The sequence below is a fragment of the Argopecten irradians genome, chromosome 3, assembly GCF_041381155.1.
Source record: "Argopecten irradians isolate NY chromosome 3, Ai_NY, whole genome shotgun sequence".
NCBI classification, from domain to species: Eukaryota; Metazoa; Mollusca; class Bivalvia; order Pectinida; family Pectinidae; genus Argopecten; species Argopecten irradians.
The window spans coordinates 58620583-58644195 of NC_091136.1; the positions used below are offsets into that span (position 1 = coordinate 58620583).

General features: G+C 33.8%; 1 protein-coding gene across 1 annotated transcript; it reads right to left on the minus strand.

The window, feature by feature from the left end:
• LOC138319221 (serine/threonine-protein phosphatase 5-like) lies at positions 1-23286 on the minus strand (the record flags this gene model as incomplete). Its single annotated transcript, XM_069262208.1, has 14 exons — positions 1-2731; positions 3084-3165; positions 3347-3566; positions 3763-3850; positions 5521-5578; positions 14801-14870; positions 15063-15168; positions 15297-15395; positions 15649-15714; positions 16161-16282; positions 16665-16809; positions 16984-17055; positions 18186-18355; positions 23241-23286. Coding segments are annotated over 14 exons (1404 nt in total), but the record flags the coding sequence as incomplete, so codon positions are not given.
• Between the last annotated feature and the right edge of the window lie 327 nt (positions 23287-23613).

The window sequence follows — 23613 nt, forward strand, 5'->3', positions numbered from 1 at the left end:
TTCTTACATTATCTTTAATACACATAAATATCAATTTCACAAGTCTTTCAGTCTCTGCTCCAGGAGTGACATTTCATAGGAGACTACCAATTAGTAATATCCATGGTAATTAAGCACTCAATAAACAATACATATATCACAAAACAACTGGCCAGCCATACCAGCCTCAATATGCTACATCCAGAACACAAAACATGCTGCTTTTGTCTGGTAAATGACAGGAAGTGATTTGTGGTCATTCAACAAACTTTTCAAATTTCACGACAAACTTACCAATCATAAGAATTGGATATGTAATAATTCCAGATTAAAAAATCCACAATTTTGGAGATAGTTACTGTTGTATAACAAGGATGATTACTGTTGTACAATGTTTACAGTATTGATTGGATGCTACATGTAATGATGATGCAAAGTATTCTGATGCCAATACTGGCATCTACTACAATGTATATCTATAGCAAGTTTGTCAGAAAAGTCAGACATCATAAAATGATGGACATTATGCCCTATCTCTGACAGCTGGTATTCTATCTACAGCATACAGATTAACAATAGTCCCCAGAAATAAATCAGATCTAGAGTAATACATTTCATGGTGTATTACAACACTGTAACAATGTTACAACACTGTTACAATGTTACAACACTGTTACAATATTACACTGGTCCAATGTTACACTGTTACAATGTTACAACACTGTTACAATATTACACTGTTACAATGTTACAACACTGTTACAATGTTACAACACTGTAACAATGTTACAACACTGTTACAATATTACACTGTTACAATGTTACAACACTGTTACAATATTACACTGGTCCAATGTTACAACACTGTTACAATGTTACAACACTGTTACAATGTTACAACACTGTTACAATGTTACAACACTGTTACAATGTTACAACACTGTTACGATGTTACAACACTGTAACAATGTTACAACACTCTAACAATGTAGAGTACTGTGATCTCTTCATTTGTCATTCTTAGTCCAATTCTTTTAAAAATTAAATCATAAGCTCCCTTTCATACACTCAGTTGATAAAACTAGTACACCATTTTGTAAAAATAATTATTTTCTCCTCATATTAAAATCTCTGAATGGTTTGTTTAATCTGGAACATAATTAGAATACTACATGTACATCGGCTGATTGAGAGCCAAACAACAACACACACTAATGAAGTAATGAAGGTGAAAACTCCAAATAACATTGGAAAGGGACACATGAAATGAACATGTGACATTCTTCAAAAACAAATATTTTTCCATTTTTTTGTGTGTGGACTCGTGGTGGTGTGTCTTAGGTTATGAACAGTAAATAATATATATATTTTAATGCCACCAATTATAATAAGGAAAGTGTGAACAATGATCTAGATGGATTCAAAGCTAATCACAAAAATGAGTTCATTATCATTAATACTACATTTAACACATGTTTATCACAGGTGCATGTATTTGACATGTGCAAGTCAGACAGACTTTGGAACTGTACATGTGCACATTGCAAGGACATTGGAAAACAAGCTGAATATCAGGTCCACTACATATACATTTTGTATATATCATATCATCTACTCATTACTGATGGAATTGATGTTTGCTACACTCCGTAATGACAGGGTCTTCTTATCTAGCTGTGAATGTAGCATACGGTAGGCAGGATGCAACGACTCATTCTATATGTACATTAAGTAGTTCCCAATTCCACTTAGACATTGAGTATTTACCGTTGATAGCACGAGGTATGATTGATTGACGGGGCTTAACATCCTTGTTCTGGTTATAACCCAGCCTAGGACACTAACAAGAGGAATTACTGTATTTGACCAAATAAGCGCTCCTCCTCCTTTTTGAGGGCTGAATTTCACTTACCTAGAATTAAATACAGACTGAAACTATGAAAACTGTAGGTTTCTCTTTCTGATTTCTTTTGCAAATTGATTAATGGCTTTCTCTGTGTAATAAGTTTGTGAAATGTTAGCCCAAATTTAGTCTTATTAATCACCTTTTTATTTTTTAAATGTTTTAAGTGCCCTGGCACTTATTGGGTCAAATGCAGTACACATTACCCGAATCTTTGTGACTTACAGCAGTTATGGCATCTAGACATACACCAACTGATTTCAAAGTTATCACATATTATCTGATGAAAAACAGTAATGTTCACAAATCAAAACTCGATGTAAAATACCTGTAGTTATGAAGTTTTCGTTTCACACTGTACTGTTACCAGTAATTCAATAACAATGGTACACAGGTCCATAATTGGTCCACATATACTAAATCTTCAGTCATCCTCTCCATTATATCATCCATACATGATTGAGCAACACATCTACACTCAGTGAGAACTATTGCAGTATCAATTGTTGCATGAGTGATGGTTCCTGGTTAGTAACAGAGGTGATACAACACCCCATGTCTAATTAAAACTCTCTTTTGGTTCAGTATTTCTATTTGTTAAGTAATTCTTTAAAACTGGTCAAATTATAGAATTTCATAAGAATGATAATTATTAAGAGAAATTGTAGGACATATTTTAGAAACAATTAAGTCAGGATTTTTTCTCCTTATGTTGTATCGGTGCTACAGGAAGCCTAATCCTCACTCATACACCTCCATACATTATTATGTTACTAGTTGATAGCTTCATCATCCAAACATACTGAACAAGGAGCTTGCATAGGCCATAGGCTTAACATTGGGATGGGGCTGGAAAATAAAAGGAAATATGATTATACCCATAATCAGAGTCTTTACTAAATCATTCAATGAAATATATCTAAGTATATATTTATAAGCTTTATTCATTACGGTTGTATGTAGGTTAATTATCACTTCTTTTCAACTGTGTTGAAGCAGGCCCTTGGACTAATAAGCAATGTATTTATTAGTATGTAAGTTAATATGTGATTCATTACAATTCTAGGTAACTTTGTGTTTACATACAAAATTATAAATATACCTTGGTATACACCTTCTTCACTAAGCAGGGGTGTATATTGTAAAGTCATTATTTGAATATTTGACTTACTTTTACATACACAAGGGACATGGAACTTACCACTGCACTGAAGGACGTAAATTTGGGCGTCAAGTCATCACCTCTGATGTTGATGAATGCACCTTTGTTGCCCATAGTATCACTATAAATGTAAATTGGTGTAGAGTTATAGGTAATATCAATCATATGATATTATTTTTCAGAAGTGATAAAGGCAGGATAATTTACATGTAAATCCATCATGTTTTTGCTGGTGTACAGTATTTTCAAGTAGATTCAGGTTCCATTGAAAAATAGGTTCAAAGAGCTTCAGATATACTTACCAGTAATTTGGGGCGGAGAACACGGTTATACATTTGCCGTCATGAGCCACCTCGTATCCGTCCTGTTTTACTTCATGACTCCGCACAATGTAATCAAGGTTATTGCGTTGTAGGAAGGCTTTAGTAATGTCAGGTCCAAACATGGTGCCCACACCTCGCTTACTCTCACTGCGCCCACATACAGCTTGTGGATCAGACCACAGCAGTTCACACATTGCACCTACAAAACATTCAACATTGATTGCACAATTGTGGCTGAGTTGGTATTTAACAGTGACCTTCAATGCGATTTCTAGAACAGAAAATTTGTCAAATTATGGACTGGCATTTTTTATACAGGAGGAACTAAGGTCAGAATAACTCAAGTGTAAGAGAAATCATTTCAAAAATTAAAAAAAAATCTTGAAGATATGTACCACTTTCTGGTGGTTGGCGATTCCGTTGCAGCTGCCGGATATCATCTAGTGTTGTTGTGTCATCCTTGAACAATCCACCATGCATTACCTAACAAAAAAAAGTTCAAGATTTTACTAAATTATTTTCTGGTAAATTGATGGTCAATTGTTTTGTCTTGTGAACTACCAGTATCTTTAATACATTATCACAAGAATTTTATTGTTTATACTGTGACACAAAGGTAGCCAGTAAAAGTTTATACTCACTAAAATTTTGTTGTTTGTACTCAAAGTTTATACTCAATAGAATTTTGTTGTTTATACAGTGGCACAAAGGAAGCCAGTAAAAGTTTATAATCATCAGAATTTTGTTGTTTATACTGTGGCACAAAGATAGCCAGTTAAAGTTTATACTTACTAGAATATTGTTGTTTGTACAGTGCCACTGGGGAAGCCAGTTAAAGTTTATACTCAATAGATTTTTGTTGTTTATACAGTGACAAACAGGTAGCCAGTTAAAGTTTACACTCAATAGAATTTTGTTATTTGTACAGTGGCACATAGGTAGCCAGGTAAAGTTTATTCTGACTAGATTTTTGTTGTTTGCACAGTGACACTGGGGTAGCCAGTTAAAGTTTATACTCACTAGAATTTTGTTGTTTATACAGTGGCACAAAGGTAGCCAGGTAAAGTTTATACTCACTAGAATTTTGTTGTTTGTACAGTGACACAAAGGTAGCCAGTTAAAGTTTATACTCACTAGAATTTTGTTGTTTGTACAGTGGCACTGGGGTAGCCAGTTAAAGTTTATACTCACTAGAATTTTGTTGTTTATACAGTGGCAAAAAGGTAGCCAGTTAAAGTTTATACTCACTAGAATTTTGTTGTTTGTACAGTGACACAAAGGTAGCCAGTTAAAGTTTATACTCACTAGACTTTTGTTGTTTGTACAGTGACACAAAGGTAGCCAGTTAAAGTTTATACTCACTAGAATTTTGTTGTTTGTACAGTGACACAAAGGTAGCCAGTTAAAGTTTATACTCACTAGAATTTTGTTGTTTGTACAGTGACACAAAGGTAGCCAGTTAAATTTTATACTCACTAGAATTTTGTTGTTTGTACAGTGGCACAATGGTAGCCAGTTAAAGTTTATACTCACTAGAATTTTGTTGTTTATACAGTGGCACAAAGGTAGCCAGTTAAAGTTTATACTCACTAGAATTTTGTTGTTTGTACAGTGGCACAAAGGTAGCCAGTTAAAGTTTATACTCACTAGTATTTTGTTGTTTGTACAGTGACACAAAGGTAGCCAGTTAAAGTTTATACTCACTAGAATTTTGTTGTTTGTACAGTGACACTGGGGTAGCCAGTTAAAGTTTATACTCACTAGAATTTTGTTGTTTGTACAGTGACACAAAGGTAGCCAGTTAAAGTTTATACTCACTAGACTTTTGTTGTTTGTACAGTGACACAAAGGTAGCCAGTTAAAGTTTATACTCACTAGAATTTTGTTGTTTATACAGTGGCACAAAGGTAGCCAGTTAAAGTTTATACTCACTAGAATTTTGTTGTTTGTACAGTGCACATGGTAGCCAGTTAAAGTTTATACTCACTAGAATTTTGTTGTTTTACAGTGCACAAGTAGCCAGTTAAAGTTTATACTCAATAGAATTTTGTTATTTGTACAGTGGCACAAGGTAGCCAGGTAAAGTTTATACTCACTAGAATTTTGTTGTTTGTACAGTGACACTGGGGTAGCCAGTTAAAGTTTATACTCACTAGAATTTTGTTGTTTATACAGTGGCACAAAGGTAGCCTGTTAAAGTTTATACTCATACTAGACTTTTGTTGTTTGTACAGTGACACACATGGTAGCCAGTTAAAGTTTATACTCACTAGAATTTTGTTGTTTGTACAGTGACACTGGGGTAGCCAGTTAAAGTTTATACTCACTAGAATTTTGTTGTTTATACAGTGGCACAAAGGTAGCCAGTTAAAGTTTATACTCACTAGAATTTTGTTGTTTATACAGTGGCACAAAGGTAGCCAGTTAAAGTTTATACTCACTAGAATTTTGTTGTTTGTACAGTGGCACAAAGGTAGCCAGTTAAAGTTTATACTCACTAGAATTTTGTTGTTTATACAGTGGCACAAAGGTAGCCAGTTAAAGTTTATACTCACTAGAATTTTGTTGTTTATATACAGTGACACAAAGGTAGCCAGTTAAAGTTTATACTCACTAGAATTTTGTTGTTTGTACAGTGACACAAAGGTAGCCAGTTAAAGTTTATACTCACTAGAATTTTGTTGTTTGTACAGTGACACAAAGGTAGCCAGTTAAAGTTTATACTCACTAGAATTTTGTTGTTTGTACAGTGGCACAATGGTAGCCAGTTAAAGTTTATACTCACTAGAATTTTGTTGTTTGTACAGTGGCACAAAGGTAGCCAGTTAAAGTTTATACTCACTAGAATTTTGTTGTTTATACAGTGGCACAAAGGTAGCCAGTTAAAGTTTATACTCACTAGAATTTTGTTGTTTGTACAGTGACACAAAGGTAGCCAGTTAAAGTTTATACTCACTAGAATTTTGTTGTTTGTACAGTGACACAAAGGTAGCCAGTTAAAGTTTATACTCACTAGAATTTTGTTGTTTGTACAGTGCACATGGTAGCCAGTTAAAGTTTATACTCACTAGAATTTTGTTGTTTACAGTGACACTAGAGGGTAGCATGTAGCCAGTTAAAGTTTATATCACTAGAATTTTGTTGTTTGTACAGTGACACTGGGGTAGCCAGTTAAAGTTTATACTCACTAGAATTTTGTTGTTTGTACAGTGGCACAGGTAGCCAGTAAAGTTTATACTCACTAGAATTTTGTTGTTTGTACAGTGCACGGTAGCCAGTTAAAGTTTATACTCACTAGAATTTTGTTGTTTGTACAGTGGCACAAAGGTAGCCAGTTAAAGTTTATACTCACTAGAATTTTGTTTGTTTGTACAGTGACACACTGGGTAGCCAGTTAAAGTTTATACTCACTAGAATTTTGTTGTTTGTACAGTGACACAAAGGTAGCCAGTTAAAGTTTATACTCACTAGAATTTTGTTGTTTGTACAGTGACACAAAGGTAGCCAGTTAAAGTTTATACTCACTAGAATTTTGTTGTTTGTACAGTGACACAAAGGTAGCCAGTTAAAGTTTATACTCACTAAAATTTTGTTGTTTATACAGTTGCACAAAGGTAGCCAGTTAAAGTTTATACTCACTAGGATTTTGTTGTTTGTACAGTGACACAAAGGTAGTCTGTTAAAAGTTTATACTCACTAGAATTTTGTTGTTTGTACAGTGACACAAAGGTAGTCTGTTAAAGTTTATACTCCCTAGAATTTTGTTGTTTGTACAGTGACACAAAGGTAGCCAGTTAAAGTTTATACTCACTAGAATTTTGTTGTTTGTACAGTGACACAAAGGTAGCCAGTTAAAGTTTATACTCACTAGAATTTTGTTGTTTGTACAGTGACACAAAGGTAGCCAGTTAAAGTTTATACTCACTAGAATTTTGTTGTTTGTACAGTGACACAAAGGTAGCCAGTTAAAGTTTATACTCACTAGAATTTTGTTGTTTGTACAGTGACACAAAGGTAGTCTGTTAAAAGTTTATACTCACTAGAATTTTGTTGTTTGTACAGTGACACAAAGGTAGCCAGTTAAAGTTTATACTCACTAGAATTTTGTTGTTTGTACAGTGACACAAAGGTAGCCAGTTAAAGTTTATACTCACTAGAATTTTGTTGTTTGTACAGTGACACAAAGGTAGCCAGTTAAAGTTTATACTCACTAGAATTTTGTTGTTTGTACAGTGGCACTGGGGTAGCCAGTTAAAGTTTATACTCACTAGAATTTTGTTGTTTGTACAGTGGCACAAAGGTAGCCAGTTAAAGTTTATACTCACTAGAATTTTGTTGTTTGTACAGTGGCACAATGGTAGCCAGTTAAAGTTTATACTCACTAGAATTTTGTTGTTTGTACAGTGGCACAAAGGTAGCCAGTTAAAGTTTATACTCACTAGAATTTTGTTGTTTGTACAGTGGCACTGGGGTAGCCAGTTAAAGTTTATACTCACTAGAATTTTGTTGTTTATACAGTGGCACTGGGGTAGCCAGTTAAAGTTTATACTCACTAGAATTTTGTTGTTTATACAGTGGCACTGGGGTAGCCAGTTAAAGTTTATACTCACTAGAATTTTGTTGTTTGTACAGTGGCACAAAGGTAGCCAGTTAAAGTTTATACTCACTAGAATTTTGTTGTTTGTACAGTGGCACAAAGGTAGCCAGTTAAAGTTTATACTCACTAGAATCACTAGAATTTTGTTGTTTGTACAGTGACACAAAGGTAGCCAGTTAAAGTTTATACTCACTAGAATTTTGTTGTTTGTACAGTGACACTGGGGTAGCCAGTTAAAGTTTATACTCACTAGAATTTTGTTGTTTGTACAGTGACACAAAGGTAGCCAGTTAAAGTTTATACTCACTAGAATTTTGTTGTTTGTACAGTGACACAAAGGTAGCCAGTTAAAGTTTATACTCACTAGAATTTTGTTGTTTGTACAGTCAGTGACACAAAGGTAGCCAGTTAAAGTTTATACTCACTAGAATTTTTGTTGTTTGTACAGTGACACAAAGGTAGCCAGTTAAAGTTTATACTCACTAGAATTTTGTTGTTTGTACAGTGACACAAAGGTAGCCAGTTAAAGTTTATACTCACTAGAACTTTTGTTGTTTGTACAGTGACACAAAGGTAGCCAGTTAAAGTTTATACTCACTAGAATTTTTGTTGTTTGTACAGTGACACAAAGGTAGCCAGTTAAAGTTTATACTCACTAGAATTTTGTTGTTTGTACAGTGACACAAAGGTAGCCAGTTAAAGTTTATACTCACTAGACTTTTGTTGTTTGTACAGTGACACAAAGGTAGCCAGTTAAAGTTTATACTCACTAGAATTTTGTTGTTTGTACAGTGACACAAAGGTAGCCAGTTAAAGTTTATACTCACTAGAACTTTTTGTTGTTTGTACAGTGACACAAAGGTAGCCAGTTAAAGTTTATACTCACTAGAATTTTGTTGTTTGTACAGTGACACAAGGTAGCCAGTTAAAGTTTATACTCACTAGAATTTTGTTGTTTGTACAGTGACACGGTAGCCAGTTAAAGTTTATACTCACTAGAATTTTGTTGTTTGTACAGTGACACAAAGGTAGCCAGTTAAAGTTTATACTCACTAGATTTTGTTGTTTGTACAGTGCACACTGGGTAGCCAGTTAAAGTTTATACTCACTAGAATTTTGTTGTTTTGTACAGTGACACAATGGTAGCCAGTTAAAGTTTATACTCACTAGAATTTTGTTGTTTATACAGTGGCACTGGGGTAGCCAGTTAAAGTTTATACTCACTAGAATTTTGTTGTTTGTACAGTGACACAAAGGTAGCCAGTTAAAGTTTATACTCACTAGAATTTTGTTGTTTGTACAGTGGCACAAAGGTAGCCAGTTAAAGTTTATACTCACTAGAATTTTGTTGTTTGTACAGTGGCACAAAGGTAGCCAGTTAAAGTTTATACTCACTAGAATTTTGTTGTTTGTACAGTGGCACAAAGGTAGCCAGTTAAAGTTTATACTCACTAGACTTTTGTTGTTTGTACAGTGACACAAAGGTAGCCAGTTAAAGTTTATACTCACTAGAATTTTGTTGTTTGTACAGTGACACAAAGGTAGCCAGTTAAAGTTTATACTCACTAGAATTTTGTTGTTTGTACAGTGACACTGGGGTAGCCAGTTAAAGTTTATACTCACTAGAATTTTGTTGTTTGTACAGTGACACAAAGGTAGCCAGTTAAAGTTTATACTCACTAGAATTTTGTTGTTTGTACAGTGACACAAAGGTAGCCAGTTAAAGTTTATACTCACTAGACTTTTGTTGTTTGTACAGTGACACAAAGGTAGCCAGTTAAAGTTTATACTCACTAGAATTTTGTTGTTTATACAGTGACACAAAGGTAGCCAGTTAAAGTTTATACTCACTAGAATTTTGTTGTTTGTACAGTGACACAAAGGTAGCCAGTTAAAGTTTATACTCACTAGAATTTTGTTGTTTGTACAGTGACACAAAGGTAGCCAGTTAAAGTTTATACTCACTAGAATTTTGTTGTTTGTACAGTGACACAAAGGTAGCCAGTTAAAGTTTATACTCACTAGAATTTTGTTGTTTGTACAGTGACACAAAGGTAGCCAGTTAAAGTTTATACTCACTAGAATTTTGTTGTTTGTACAGTGACACAAAGGTAGCCAGTTAAAGTTTATACTCACTAGAATTTTGTTGTTTGTACAGTGGCACAATGGTAGCCAGTTAAAGTTTATACTCACTAGAATTTTGTTGTTTGTACAGTGGACACAAAGGTAGCCAGTTAAAGTTTATACTCACTAGAATTTTGTTGTTTGTACAGTGACACTGGGGTAGCCAGTTAAAGTTTATACTCACTAGAATTTTGTTATTTGTACAGTGGCACTGGGGAAGCCAGTTAAAGTTTATACTCACTAGAATTTTGTTGTTTATACAGTGACACTGGGTAGCCAGTTAAAGTTTATACTCACTAGAATTTTGTTGTTTGTACAGTGACACGGGTAGCCAGTTAAAGTTTATACTCACTAGAATTTTGTTGTTTGTACAGTGACACAAGGTAGCCAGTTAAAGTTTATACTCACTAGAATTTTGTTGTTTGTACAGTGCACAAGGTAGCCAGTTAAAGTTTATACTCACTAGAATTTTGTTGTTTGTACAGTGACACTGGTAGTAGCCAGTTAAAGTTTATACTCACTAGAATTTTGTTGTTTGTACAGTGACACAAAGGTAGCCAGTTAAAGTTTATACTCACTAGAATTTTGTTGTTTGTACAGTGACACAAAGGTAGCCAGTTAAAGTTTATACTCACTAGACTTTTGTTGTTTGTACAGTGACACAAAGGTAGCCAGTTAAAGTTTATACTAACTAGAATTTTGTTGTTTATACAGTGGCACTGGGGTAGCCAGTTAAAGTTTATACTCACTAGAATTTTGTTGTTTGTACAGTGGCACAAAGGTAGCCAGTTAAAGTTTATACTCACTAGAATTTTGTTGTTTGTACAGTGGCACAAAGGTAGCCAGTTAAAGTTTATACTCACTAGAATTTTGTTGTTTGTACAGTGACACTGGGGTAGCCAGTTAGTTAAAGTTTATACTCACTAGAATTTTGTTGTTTGTACAGTGACACAAAGGTAGCCAGTTAAAGTTTATACTCACTAGAATTTTGTTGTTTACAGTGCACAAGGTAGCCAGTTAAAGTTTATACTCACTAGATTTTGTTGTTTGTACAGTGACACAAGGTAGCCAGTTAAAGTTTATACTCACTAGAATTTTGTTGTTTGTACAGTGACACAAAGGTAGCCAGTTAAAGTTTATACTCACTAGAATTTTGTTGTTTGTACAGTGACACAAAGGTAGCCAGTTAAAGTTTATACTCACTAGAATTTTGTTGTTTGTACAGTGACACAAAGGTAGCCAGTTAAAGTTTATACTCACTAGAATTTTGTTGTTTGTACAGTGACACAAAGGTAGCCAGTTAAAGTTTATACTCACTAGAATTTTGTTGTTTGTACAGTGACACTGGGGTAGCCAGTTAAAGTTTATACTCACTAGAATTTTGTTGTTTGTACAGTGGCACAAAGGTAGCCAGTTAAAGTTTATACTCACTAGAATTTTGTTGTTTGTACAGTGGCACAAAGGTAGCCAGTTAAAGTTTATACTCACTAGAATTTTGTTGTTTGTACAGTGGCACAAAGGTAGCCAGTTAAAGTTTATACTCACTAGAATTTTGTTGTTTGTACAGTGACACAAAGGTAGCCAGTTAAAGTTTATACTCACTAGAATTTTGTTGTTTGTACAGTGACACAAAGGTAGCCAGTTAAAGTTTTATACTCACTAGAATTTTGTTGTTTGTACAGTGACACAAAGGTAGCCAGTTAAAGTTTATACTCACTAGAATTTTGTTGTTTGTACAGTGACACTGGGGTAGCCAGTTAAAGTTTATACTCACTAGAATTTTGTTGTTTGTACAGTGACACAAAGGTAGCCAGTTAAAGTTTATACTCACTAGAATTTTGTTGTTTGTACAGTGACACTGGGGTAGCCAGTTAAAGTTTATACTCACTAGAATTTTGTTGTTTGTACAGTGACACTGGGGTAGCCAGTTAAAGTTTATACTCACTAGAATTTTGTTGTTTGTACAGTGACACAAAGGTAGCCAGTTAAAGTTTATACTCACTAGAATTTTGTTGTTTGTACAGTGACACGGGTAGCCAGTTAAAGTTTATACTCACTAGAATTTTGTTGTTTGTACAGTGACACAAAGGTAGCCAGTTAAAGTTTATACTCACTAGAATTTTGTTGTTTGTACAGTGACACAAAGGTAGCCAGTTAAAGTTTATACTCACTAGAATTTTGTTGTTTGTACAGTGGCACAAAGGTAGCCAGTTAAAGTTTATACTCACTAGAATTTTGTTGTTTATACAGTGACACAAAGGTAGCCAGTTAAAGTTTATACTCACTAGAATTTTGTTGTTTGTACAGTGACACAAAGTAGCCAGTTAAAGTTTATACTCACTAGAATTTTGTTGTTTGTACAGTGACACAAAGGTAGCCAGTTAAAGTTTATACTCACTAGAATTTTGTTGTTTGTACAGTGACACTGGGTAGCCAGTTAAAGTTTATACTCACTAGAATTTTGTTGTTTGTACAGTGACACAAAGGTAGCCAGTTAAAGTTTATACTCACTAGAATTTTGTTGTTTGTACAGTGACACAAAGGTAGCCAGTTAAAGTTTATACTCACTAGAATTTTGTTGTTTTACAGTGACACAAAGGTAGCCAGTTAAAGTTTATACTCACTAGAATTTTGTTGTTTGTACAGTGACACAAAGGTAGCCAGTTAAAGTTTATACTCACTAGAATTTTGTTGTTTATACAGTGGCACTGGGGTAGCCAGTTAAAGTTTATACTCACTAGAATTTTGTTGTTTATACAGTGACACAAAGGTAGCCAGTTAAAGTTTATACTCACTAGAATTTTGTTGTTTGTACAGTGACACAAAGGTAGCCAGTTAAAGTTTATACTCACTAGAATTTTGTTGTTTGTACAGTGACACAAGGTAGCCAGTTAAAGTTTATACTCACTAGACTTTTGTTGTTTGTACAGTGACACAAAGGTAGCCAGTTAAAGTTTATACTCACTAGAATTTTGTTGTTTGTACAGTGGCACAAAGGTAGCCAGTTAAAGTTTATACTCACTAGAATTTTGTTGTTTGTACAGTGACACAAAGGTAGCCAGTTAAAGTTTATACTCACTAGAATTTTGTTGTTTGTACAGTGACACAAAGGTAGCCAGTTAAAGTTTATACTCACTAGAATTTTGTTGTTTGTACAGTGACACTGGGGTAGCCAGTTAAAGTTTATACTCACTAGAATTTTGTTGTTTATACAGTGGCACAAAGGTAGCCAGTTAAAGTTTATACTCACTAGAATTTTGTTGTTTGTACAGTGGCACAAAGGTAGCCAGTTAAAGTTTATACTCACTAGAATTTTGTTGTTTATACAGTGACACTGGGGTAGCCAGTTAAAGTTTATACTCACTAGAATTTTGTTGTTTGTACAGTGACACAAAGGTAGCCAGTTAAAGTTTATACTCACTAGAATTTTGTTGTTTGTACAGTGACACTGGGGTAGCCAGTTAAAGTTTATACTCACTAGAATTTTGTTGTTTGTACAGTGACACAAAGGTAGCCAGTTAAAGTTTATACTCACTAGAATTTTGTTGTTTGTACAGTGACACTGGGGTAGCCAGTTAAAGTTTATACTCACTAGAATTTTGTTGTTTGTACAGTGACACTGGGGTAGCCAGTTAAAGTTTATACTCACTAGAATTTTGTTGTTTGTACAGTGACACAAAGGTAGCCAGTTAAAGTTTATACTCACTAGAATTTTGTTGTTTGTACAGTGACACAAAGGTAGCCAGTTAAAGTTTATACTCACTAGAATTTTGTTGTTTGTACAGTGACACTGGGGTAGCCAGTTAAAGTTTATACTCACTAGAATTTTGTTGTTTGTACAGTGGCACAATGGTAGCCAGTTAAAGTTTATACTCACTAGAATTTTGTTGTTTGTACAGTGGCACAATGGTAGCCAGTTAAAGTTTATACTCACTAGAATTTTGTTGTTTGTACAGTGGCACTGGGGTAGCCAGTTAAAGTTTATACTCACTAGAATTTTGTTGTTTGTACAGTGGCACAAAGGTAGCCAGTTAAAGTTTATACTCACTAGAATTTTGTTGTTTGTACAGTGACACAATGGTAGCCAGTTAAAGTTTATACTCACTAGAATTTTGTTGTTTGTACAGTGGCACTGGGGTAGCCAGTTAAAGTTTATACTCACTAGAATTTTGTTGTTTATACAGTGGCACAAAGGTAGCCAGTTAAAGTTTATACTCACTAGAATTTTGTTGTTTGTACAGTGGCACTAGGGTAGCCAGTTAAAGTTTATACTCACTAGAATTTTGTTGTTTGTACAGTGACACAAAGGTAGCCAGTTAAAGTTTATACTCACTAGAATTTTGTTGTTTGTACAGTGACACAAAGGTTAGTTAAAGTTTATACTCACTAGAATTTTGTTGTTTGTACAGTGACACAAAGGTAGCCAGTTAAAGTTTATACTCACTAGAATTTTGTTGTTTGTTTGTACAGTGACACAAAGGTAGCCAGTTAAAGTTTTATACTCACTAGAATTTTTGCCTTTTTTGTTTCTGCATTCATGTTGAAATTATAAGCATATAATAATTTATAAACTGAGGTTCTTGAAAATCAGATCATGTTATTTACACATTAATTATGATGATAATATATAAAGGCCTCTTAACTTCCTTGTGCTGTCATCAACTGGGCGATAATAATGTTTGTGACTTAAAGTTCAAGTAATAGTTCTAAACAAAGGATATTTGGACTTGACTTCTCCTTCAAAGCCATACATTTGGTTCATGGTATAGCTTTCATGGTTACCTATAAATAGAAACAAATCAGTTGGCATTATACCTCATTGTGTCAAAATTATTCAGCTCTGAAGCAGTAAGTTGTTTACACATTAATCAAGCAATAGTTAAATGTCAAATCAATTATGTACATTTATTTTTTATTTTATGTTTAGCATTTCATGGTAAAATATAATTACTTACGGAAATATTTCTTACATACCTCTTGCCATGAAGAAATGATTTGGGTAAAGCAGTTTAAAACTAAACAACAGTAGAATACATTCTACTGAAAATGATCCTCGATCCACAAAATCACCATTGAAAAGCTGAGAACACAGTTAAGGAATATAACATACAGCACTTAAACATCAGCTAGAATAGTGATATCATGAATTCATTACAATGTCTAGGTTCGCGGGTAATATCAACCATTAGATGTGTACAGAAAGGATACATAGGGATTTTTCTCGGAGGGAGGCCCATTCAATTCAAATATATTAAGTAGATCATAATACTGGCCATGTATATCTCCACATATAGTGAACTTCTCTCCCTGTAAAGGAAAATAAAACATTACTCCTCTTCTCACAACCTTACAGTTTCTGTTAGAGTAATCACTATATAAAATACTGTATTACCCAACTATTTCCCATTTAAAGTAAAACATACGAACAGCATGCATGTATCTGTGAAATGTAGTTAATCAGTAAATTCATTCAGGTTCCCACAATAACATATACCAAAGTGTACTTAGTACATATGTAGCCACATGAAGTCAAACTTTTGTGACTAGGATTAACACTTACTGCTGGTACTGTGATGTCTACCAATGCAGGCTGGTTCATAAACAACTTCTTACATTCTAGGATAATCTGAAATTATATGATATTAAAAAACTACAATTACTCCAATCAATTGTTCATTTGTTTTGGTGCATTTAAAAGAAATAATGAAACAGAGTGATGCACTAATCCTAATCATCCTATTTTCACGCCAAAAAGTCCAAGTATCTACTTTTAAATGTCTAGGTGGCTGGCGGAAGAACCATGTACCCACCTATCATACTACAACAGCGTTGGCTCTATATCTTGGATCATTTGAAATGTAATGACACAAAAACTTTTACGTGACATTTGATAGTCTTCTGGACATTAATGTTCAGACACACCTGTAGCACTATATGTAGCTTCCATAAGAATGGGAGCTCAGACAATAAACTTTCACACATGTTTTTTCTCTTTAAAGACTGCCAATAAAATAATACCTGTTCTATCATCATAGTTTTGTCCATGGATTGAACTATTATATTTGGTTTTACCTGGTAAGCATATTTTCTGTGTAAACATTTTTGGTCTTTGAATGTGGTCATGAGCTCTTTGACAAACTCCTCTGTTACTGTTCCATTCTCAAAGTTTGGTCCAACATAGTCATCATCAATGCCTGACAAATATCAACCAAACATTCATAAGGTGCATTTGAAAAAAAAAATGTCAAGACAATTATTACCATGACAATTCTGATAATATTACATTTTGCATGCCTTCATTTACCAAAATATCTGTTTGTTGCTCATGTATGTCAAAAGTAATAACATTTTTAAAGTGTAACATGATTTATGGGACACCCTGTACATTAATCTCTTATGATATTCATCTTTACTTGAAGCAGTTTCATACATTTCTCCTTATTCTTCTATTAATATCCTTGTGACTTTATATAGTCAAACCCTGCTTCTCTATCAAACTAGTTTATCACCAAACAACAATAGCATTCGGGTCAATCTGCTTTGATACTAATCAATGAAGGATAACTATGTACTTACTCATAGCAGCCAGATCAATCTGCTCAGCCACGGACTTGCTGTCCTCTACCGATATTGCCTTCTGGAAGGCCATCATCCGAACTATTTTCTGACACTCATTAAACTTAGCTCTCGCATCTTTGTTGTTTGGACGCACTTTGACCACCTATCAAAACAATCATCAAAACTTTGTAAAAGATTTAACATAATTATATCATCAAATGTCTTCTATTTGCATATCTATCAATTTATCTTTCAGAGTTTTGAGTTATCAGTTAATTCACAACGCAAAGTTTAAAATAATATCTATATGATCCACATATTTGAGATGAAAACTTACTGCTTCCAGATCCTTGAGTGCCAACTTGTATTTTCCCAGAGACATGTTTGCAGATGCTCGTCGGTAATAGGCCTATAACATGACAAACAGCAAAATTCAAGGTGGTGATACTTTCTTGCTGCCAATATCAAGATTCACAAACTTATTTTATTACATTTACTGCTCTTATTTTACCATATTTAATTTACTGTTCCAAATGTTTTGTTTTCATTCAAATTCAAAAGAGGTACTGGCATATGAAAATTGGTATTTAATATGATATTTATAACACAGTGTTGAATGCAGTCTTATATTATTGTCAACATCATGCTAAAAGTCCTCCTAGTTACACACTGTAGACGGAACAGTTTATCCATTTTTTAGGAACATCAAAGGGTTTTGTTAATCTTTCCTTGAATGCTGATTTCCTAATCTTATCCGTTGGCTGATACAATTGTATATGACTTCTTACTTGTCTTTTGTTTTAATTAATGTTGTTGAACCGTTACCTAAACATTGAAGAAATCAATCAATGGGCAGTTGTTATCTTAACTCTTTCGGTACTTTCTATTCTTTCCGGATTCCATCCCAAAAGAAGTTATTAGTCTTGTCACAGGAAGTTTCAAAGAAAATATCAGACAACATGTGTACCGGTAGTTGTTTTGTGGTAATTGATTTTAACTAAATATGCTAAGATAATCCTTTGGTCTTAATTCGAAATTATTTTGTGAATTATGTTTAAACCTGAACAAGTTTTTTTCAAAGTTTTCTTTAACTATATGGTATACAATCTGGGATGAAAGTGGAACAAGCTTCCATTTTGTTGATGATGATAACATTTTCTTGATTTACCTTATTCTTCTGACAAATATGGTAAATATGGTTGAAATAAGTACTTTTTTAGCACACGGAATGTTTGCTTTGACTTAAAAATACTTTTCACACATCACTGTATTTAAAATGTAAACTAGTTGGAGATTTATTGCAAAAAAAGTATCAATATAAAGTTTCAACTGTACTGTAGTAGACACCAAAGAAGAGAGAGGGTAAAAATCTGTAAATGACAGGGAAAGAATTAAATACTTGCATCATGTTTTGGTGTTGCCTTTTATACTTCATCATTGTCAATTTTAATTGTATTTTTGTGTCTAATCTTAAGTCCTTTCCCCCACAAGTATTTTTAGAGGGGATTGGTATATTCTGAGGCAGATATCATTGTTTACCTTGATATACGACCTGTCCAGCTGAAGAGCTCGCCCAGCATCATTGAGTGCATAACCAAAGCACTCTGTACGCAGGTAGGCAAAGCTTCTGTTACAGTAATAGGTCGCTACTTCAGGGTTCAGTTCTATTGCTTGTGTGTAGAATGTTATTGCTTGATTGTAGTCTTCATCTAAAAAACAAATAAAATCATGAGGATGAGGTTCATAACCAAACACATACAGGAAATACTTTTTTTCATTTTAAGAAGTGTCCTTTATCTGTATTGTCTTTAGAATTTCCACTTCGACCTGAAATATTGTAATTGTATTGTACAACATCAAAATCATTCCATCAACATTAAAAGAAAAAAACATTTCCAGTAATTACTCTTCCATGACCCTAATAGTGTACAGCATGGGTGTCATTATATTTCAGTGTGAAACAAGTGATGAAATTGACATCTTTTTATAGCTCTGGCATGTATATACAAATTCTGTAACTTAATTAGTTCGCTTAATATGAAATACATGTACAAACATGCTCAAAATCAAAGTACTTTGAGCCATTCATTAACCCAGTTATCAGTTTTTAATTTAATATATAATGTCTTATCTCATACAATTCAGATTGCAGCCCTACATCTCAATTTGAAAATGTATACAATGACAATAAAAATAATCATTATATATTATATCTTGTCTGAAGTTCTAACTATATAGTGTATAACCGATAGATGTTAAACTAATTGATGTCTGAAGTTCTAACTACATGTATGTAGTGTATACCGGTAGATGTTAAACTAATTGATGTCTGAAGTTCTAACTATATAGTGTATACCGATAGATGTTAAACTAATTGATGTCTGAAGTTCTAACTATATAGTGTATACCGGTAGATGTTAAACTAATTGATGTCTGAAGTTCTAACTATATAGTGTATACCGGTAGATGTTAAACTAATTGATGTCTGAAGTTCTAACTATATAGTGTATACCGGTAGATGTTAAACTAATTGATGTCTGAAGTTCTAACTATATAGTGTGTATACCGGTAGATGTTAAACTAATTGATGTCTGAAGTTCTAACTATATAGTGTATACCGGTAGATGTTAAACTAATTGATGTCTGAAGTTCTAACTATATAGTGTATACCGGTAGATGTTCAACTAATTGATGTCTGAAGTTCTGTCTGAAGTTCTAACTATATAGTGTATACCGGTAGATGTTAAACTAATTGATGTCTGAAGTTCTAACTATATAGTGTATACCGGTAGATGTTAAACTAATTGATGTCTGAAGTTCTAACTATATAGTGTATACCGGTAGATGTTAAACTAATTGATGTCTGAAGTTCTAACTATATAGTGTATACCGGTAGATGTTAAACTAATTGATGTCTGAAGTTCTAACTATATAGTGTATACCGGTAGATGTTAAACTAATTGATGTCTGAAGTTCTAATTATATAGTGTATACCGGTAGATGTTCAACTAATTGATGTCTGAAGTTCTAACTATATAGTGTATACCGGTAGATGTTAAACTAATTGATGTCTGAAGTTCTAACTATATAGTGTATAACGGTAGATGTTAAACTAATTGATGTCTGAAGTTCTAACTATATAGTGTATACCGGTAGATGTTAAACTAATTGATGTCTGAAGTTCTAACTATATAGTGTATACCGGTAGATGTTAAACTAATTGATGTCTGAAGTTCTAACTATATAGTGTATACCGGTAGATGTTAAACTAATTGATGTCTGAAGTTCTAACTATATAGTGTATACCGGTAGATGTTAAACTAATTGATGTCTGAAGTTCTAACTATATAGTGTATACCGGTAGATGTTAAACTAATTGATGTCAAGTATCAAGGGTAGACTAAATACAATGCAATATATAGTTTACTAAAACTATTACCCAAATAATCACCAATCACGCTTAAAAGTTAAAATAAAATATTGTTTGTTTCCTTGACCTTTATTATAAGACTCTTTCATATGTGGATATGAAGGATAGGGATATTCTACCCGAGGTCACAAAATGTAGTAAAACCCAAGGCTTGCAGAGGGTTTTGCAACATTTTGTGATCCCAAGGGTAGAATATCCCTACCCTTCATATCCACTTATGAATGAGTATTTTTCTTTCGTACATCAACGTTTTATTGCAATTTTACAGCTATAATATCCCGCCATTTTGAAATAAATTAGAAGAAATCCACAACTGGAAGTCAATTTTCCATACAAGAAAAATTACGCGATACTTTCAACACAAATTCCGTTGCTTGCATCTTAAATAGTAAAACCAGTCAATTTTGTGAAAAAAATGTTAAAATTTTACCGAGGAAATAGAGATTTTGTTGACGCCGTGACATCACGAGGCTTTATTGCATGGGTAGCCATGCAATTACAGCCTCAGTCGACATGAGTGTATTGCCCTAGACCAGCCAGTATTACATGTGAAGGTATGAAAGAAATACTCATCCAAAACACCCCCTACGCAAAATATGTTATTGGCATTTTCCAATCCCAAAAACATTTTATGAATTCTGATATTAAAATTTTTTCTTTACTTTGAAAATATTTTGAATTGCCGATCATTTTATATTCATAATAGTATTCTCTGTTTCCTTGCTGTCCTTATAATACATTTCCAGACATGTTAACCTCTGGTGACCAAATAAAGGCAGATTTTTTACTGCAAAGCGGTAGCATTAAATGCAGCATATTTTGCAGCGTCAGAGATATATAGATATTTATAATAGGCAAAATAATAACAAAAACCTATTTTATTAACAATTTTTTACTTTTGATCATCACCACAAGGCCGTGGTGGCTCATTTAACATTTTTGATAATGTTAATTAATTTTATTTTGATTTATGTAAGATTTTTTTTTTAAATTGTTTCTAAAATTTACGATATTCCGGAGAAATGACCCACTTGCAATTCAACAAATCTTTTTTTTGTGATCATATTCTGAAATTTTAAACCAATCCATGGCCAGTTCCTCTATTAGAATTACCCCATTCCAAAGTGGTGGCCATTACGATGGCAAAGTTTGTGATTTCCATATACAGCAGTGTAAGCATACCATATTTTACATTAACAAAAGATCCCAGAGGGATCTTGGTTCTCACCAAATAATGATCTATGTCTGACAACGGAAAGAGAGATCTTTTCTCTGCTTTTCAAGCTTTTTCAAACATACTACATATAAAATTTGAGACAGATCCCTTCAGTACTTTCTGAGAAAAAGCGATAACAAACTTTAACTATCAAAATCAAAGATGTCAGCCATCTTGTTGACTGATTGGTCCAAGCAAAATGCACAACTAGGGCCCTAGGGGAACCTACATATAAAATTTAAGAATGATCCATTGAGAAATTTCTGAGAAATAGCGACAACAAAATTGAACTACCCGGTATCAAAATCCAAGATGCCTGCCTGGCAGCCATCTTATTGACCAATTAGTCCCAAAATACAATATGCACAACTAGGGCCATAGCCTAGGGGAACCTACATATGAAACTTGAGGAAGAATTGTTAACGGACGGACGGAAGGACAGACCAGACGAAAAGTGCGAAAACATCAATCATATGCCAGTAATGGTTATTTGATGTAATCAACAGATACAGATACAGAAATGTGAGTAAATCATTTCAGTTATAAGTAGTGTTTGTTTTGTGAAATGCTTACAATGCTAACTAGTTATAGCACAAAATTTATCGAAAGGCCAGATGATTGTTCCTGTACGTAATACACATACACTCAGACACATGAAAGTGACACAAAGCCATTGCTGCCAAAGGAGGCTCGCCAAGGTGGAAATAGCCCCAGACTTTTAATTAGCACATGTGGGTGTTGGTTAGGAAGTGTTCATACCTCTTTTGTTTACTTAATTATCAAGCCAGTGCCCCTAATATGTCTGGTATGCATTCTGAATTCGCCATGGCGGCCCTAGACCCACTATCAAAATTTCAGAAATCAGAAGAGATAAAAGATGTCTTGCAAAAAGCAGAATATTTAGATATTAAGCCATAGGCAGAAGATCGGCCTCAGAAGCGGTAGACTTCTGCATGAATCGGTAGGGTAACATGTTTCATTTTATACTTTTGTAACAGGAGAGGGGAAAAAAGCGGCCAAACTGGAATTCAAACCCGGGACCACTGAACACTAGCCAAATGTTCTACCGCTGAGCTATCTGATCACTGATAACCGACCCAGTCAAATCCCACTACACTCCTCCCTCCTTTTTCAAAGTCTTCGCCTTCAACGACATAGACTCTTACACCACCACCGTGGGTTATTTAGTTGAACGCCAATATTGTAACAGGAGAGTAGAAAATGTAGCGGCTAGACCGGGATTCAAATCTGGGACCTCCGAACACTAACCAAATGCTCTACCGCTGAGCTAACTGGTCACTGATGATTGACCCAGTTAAATCCTGCTACACTTTTTTTACTTAAAAATTTTGGGTACTTGTTGTCTAACCAAAATAAAAATCACCTACCTACCCAGTTGGTAAAGGAGAAACAAACAATTCATTAGCCTAGGGCTGGTCTCATTGACATTAAGCAGGTTGGTCACATGGGGTATAGTCCTGCATTTGAGTAACAGTCCTGCATTTATCTATTTGGGTAATTATTTAGTTACCAAAGTGCAGGATTCTTTGAAATGAAAACGCATTTTTATCAAAAAAAGGTGTTTTATTTTTTTCCATGGCACAATCACTAGCGTTATACAATTTACTACATTATGGCTCAAGTGGGGATAGACTTCATTGTCTAAATGATTACTCAAATGCAGGACCACTGTTCCCTGCATAGTGTCCCCAATCTGTTCAGGTTATCGGGTGAAGAACTTCTAAAATCCGTTAATCAGTTCATCGACAGATATAAAACATATTTTATCATTTTGAAAATCCACAAGAAGAAATATTGATAGCTACCAACAATGTAAGTAGATCCGATGTAACAAGCCTTATCAGGATGTTATTTAATAGCGAACCACATGATCGAGACTCCGAGAGATCAACACTAAATAAAAGTCATGTTATCGAATAAATCCTACTTTTGAAAAACTCGTTAGCCTTTTCTTTAAGTTTTTCTTGCTGCTTTCACTTTATCCTCTAGATGATACGTCCTATAAGTATAAAAGCTTATACATGTTTAGATAATGAAACTGTGATAAGCCTCGAAAATTTTTGGTTTTGTGTTATTCATGAATTCATTTTAACATTAAAAATTTTTTGAAATCTTTAACCGAATTTTTCATAGTAAAAACTGGTTTCAGTTTTAAGAATACACTAATTTTCTCACATGTTATCATTTTTGATTATAAATGATTCAAACATTGATAAAAATAAACTGATAACATTGTTATTGGTTTTCCTGTTCGTTTCAACCATAATAACTTGACCTTTCTAAACAAACAAAAAAAAAAC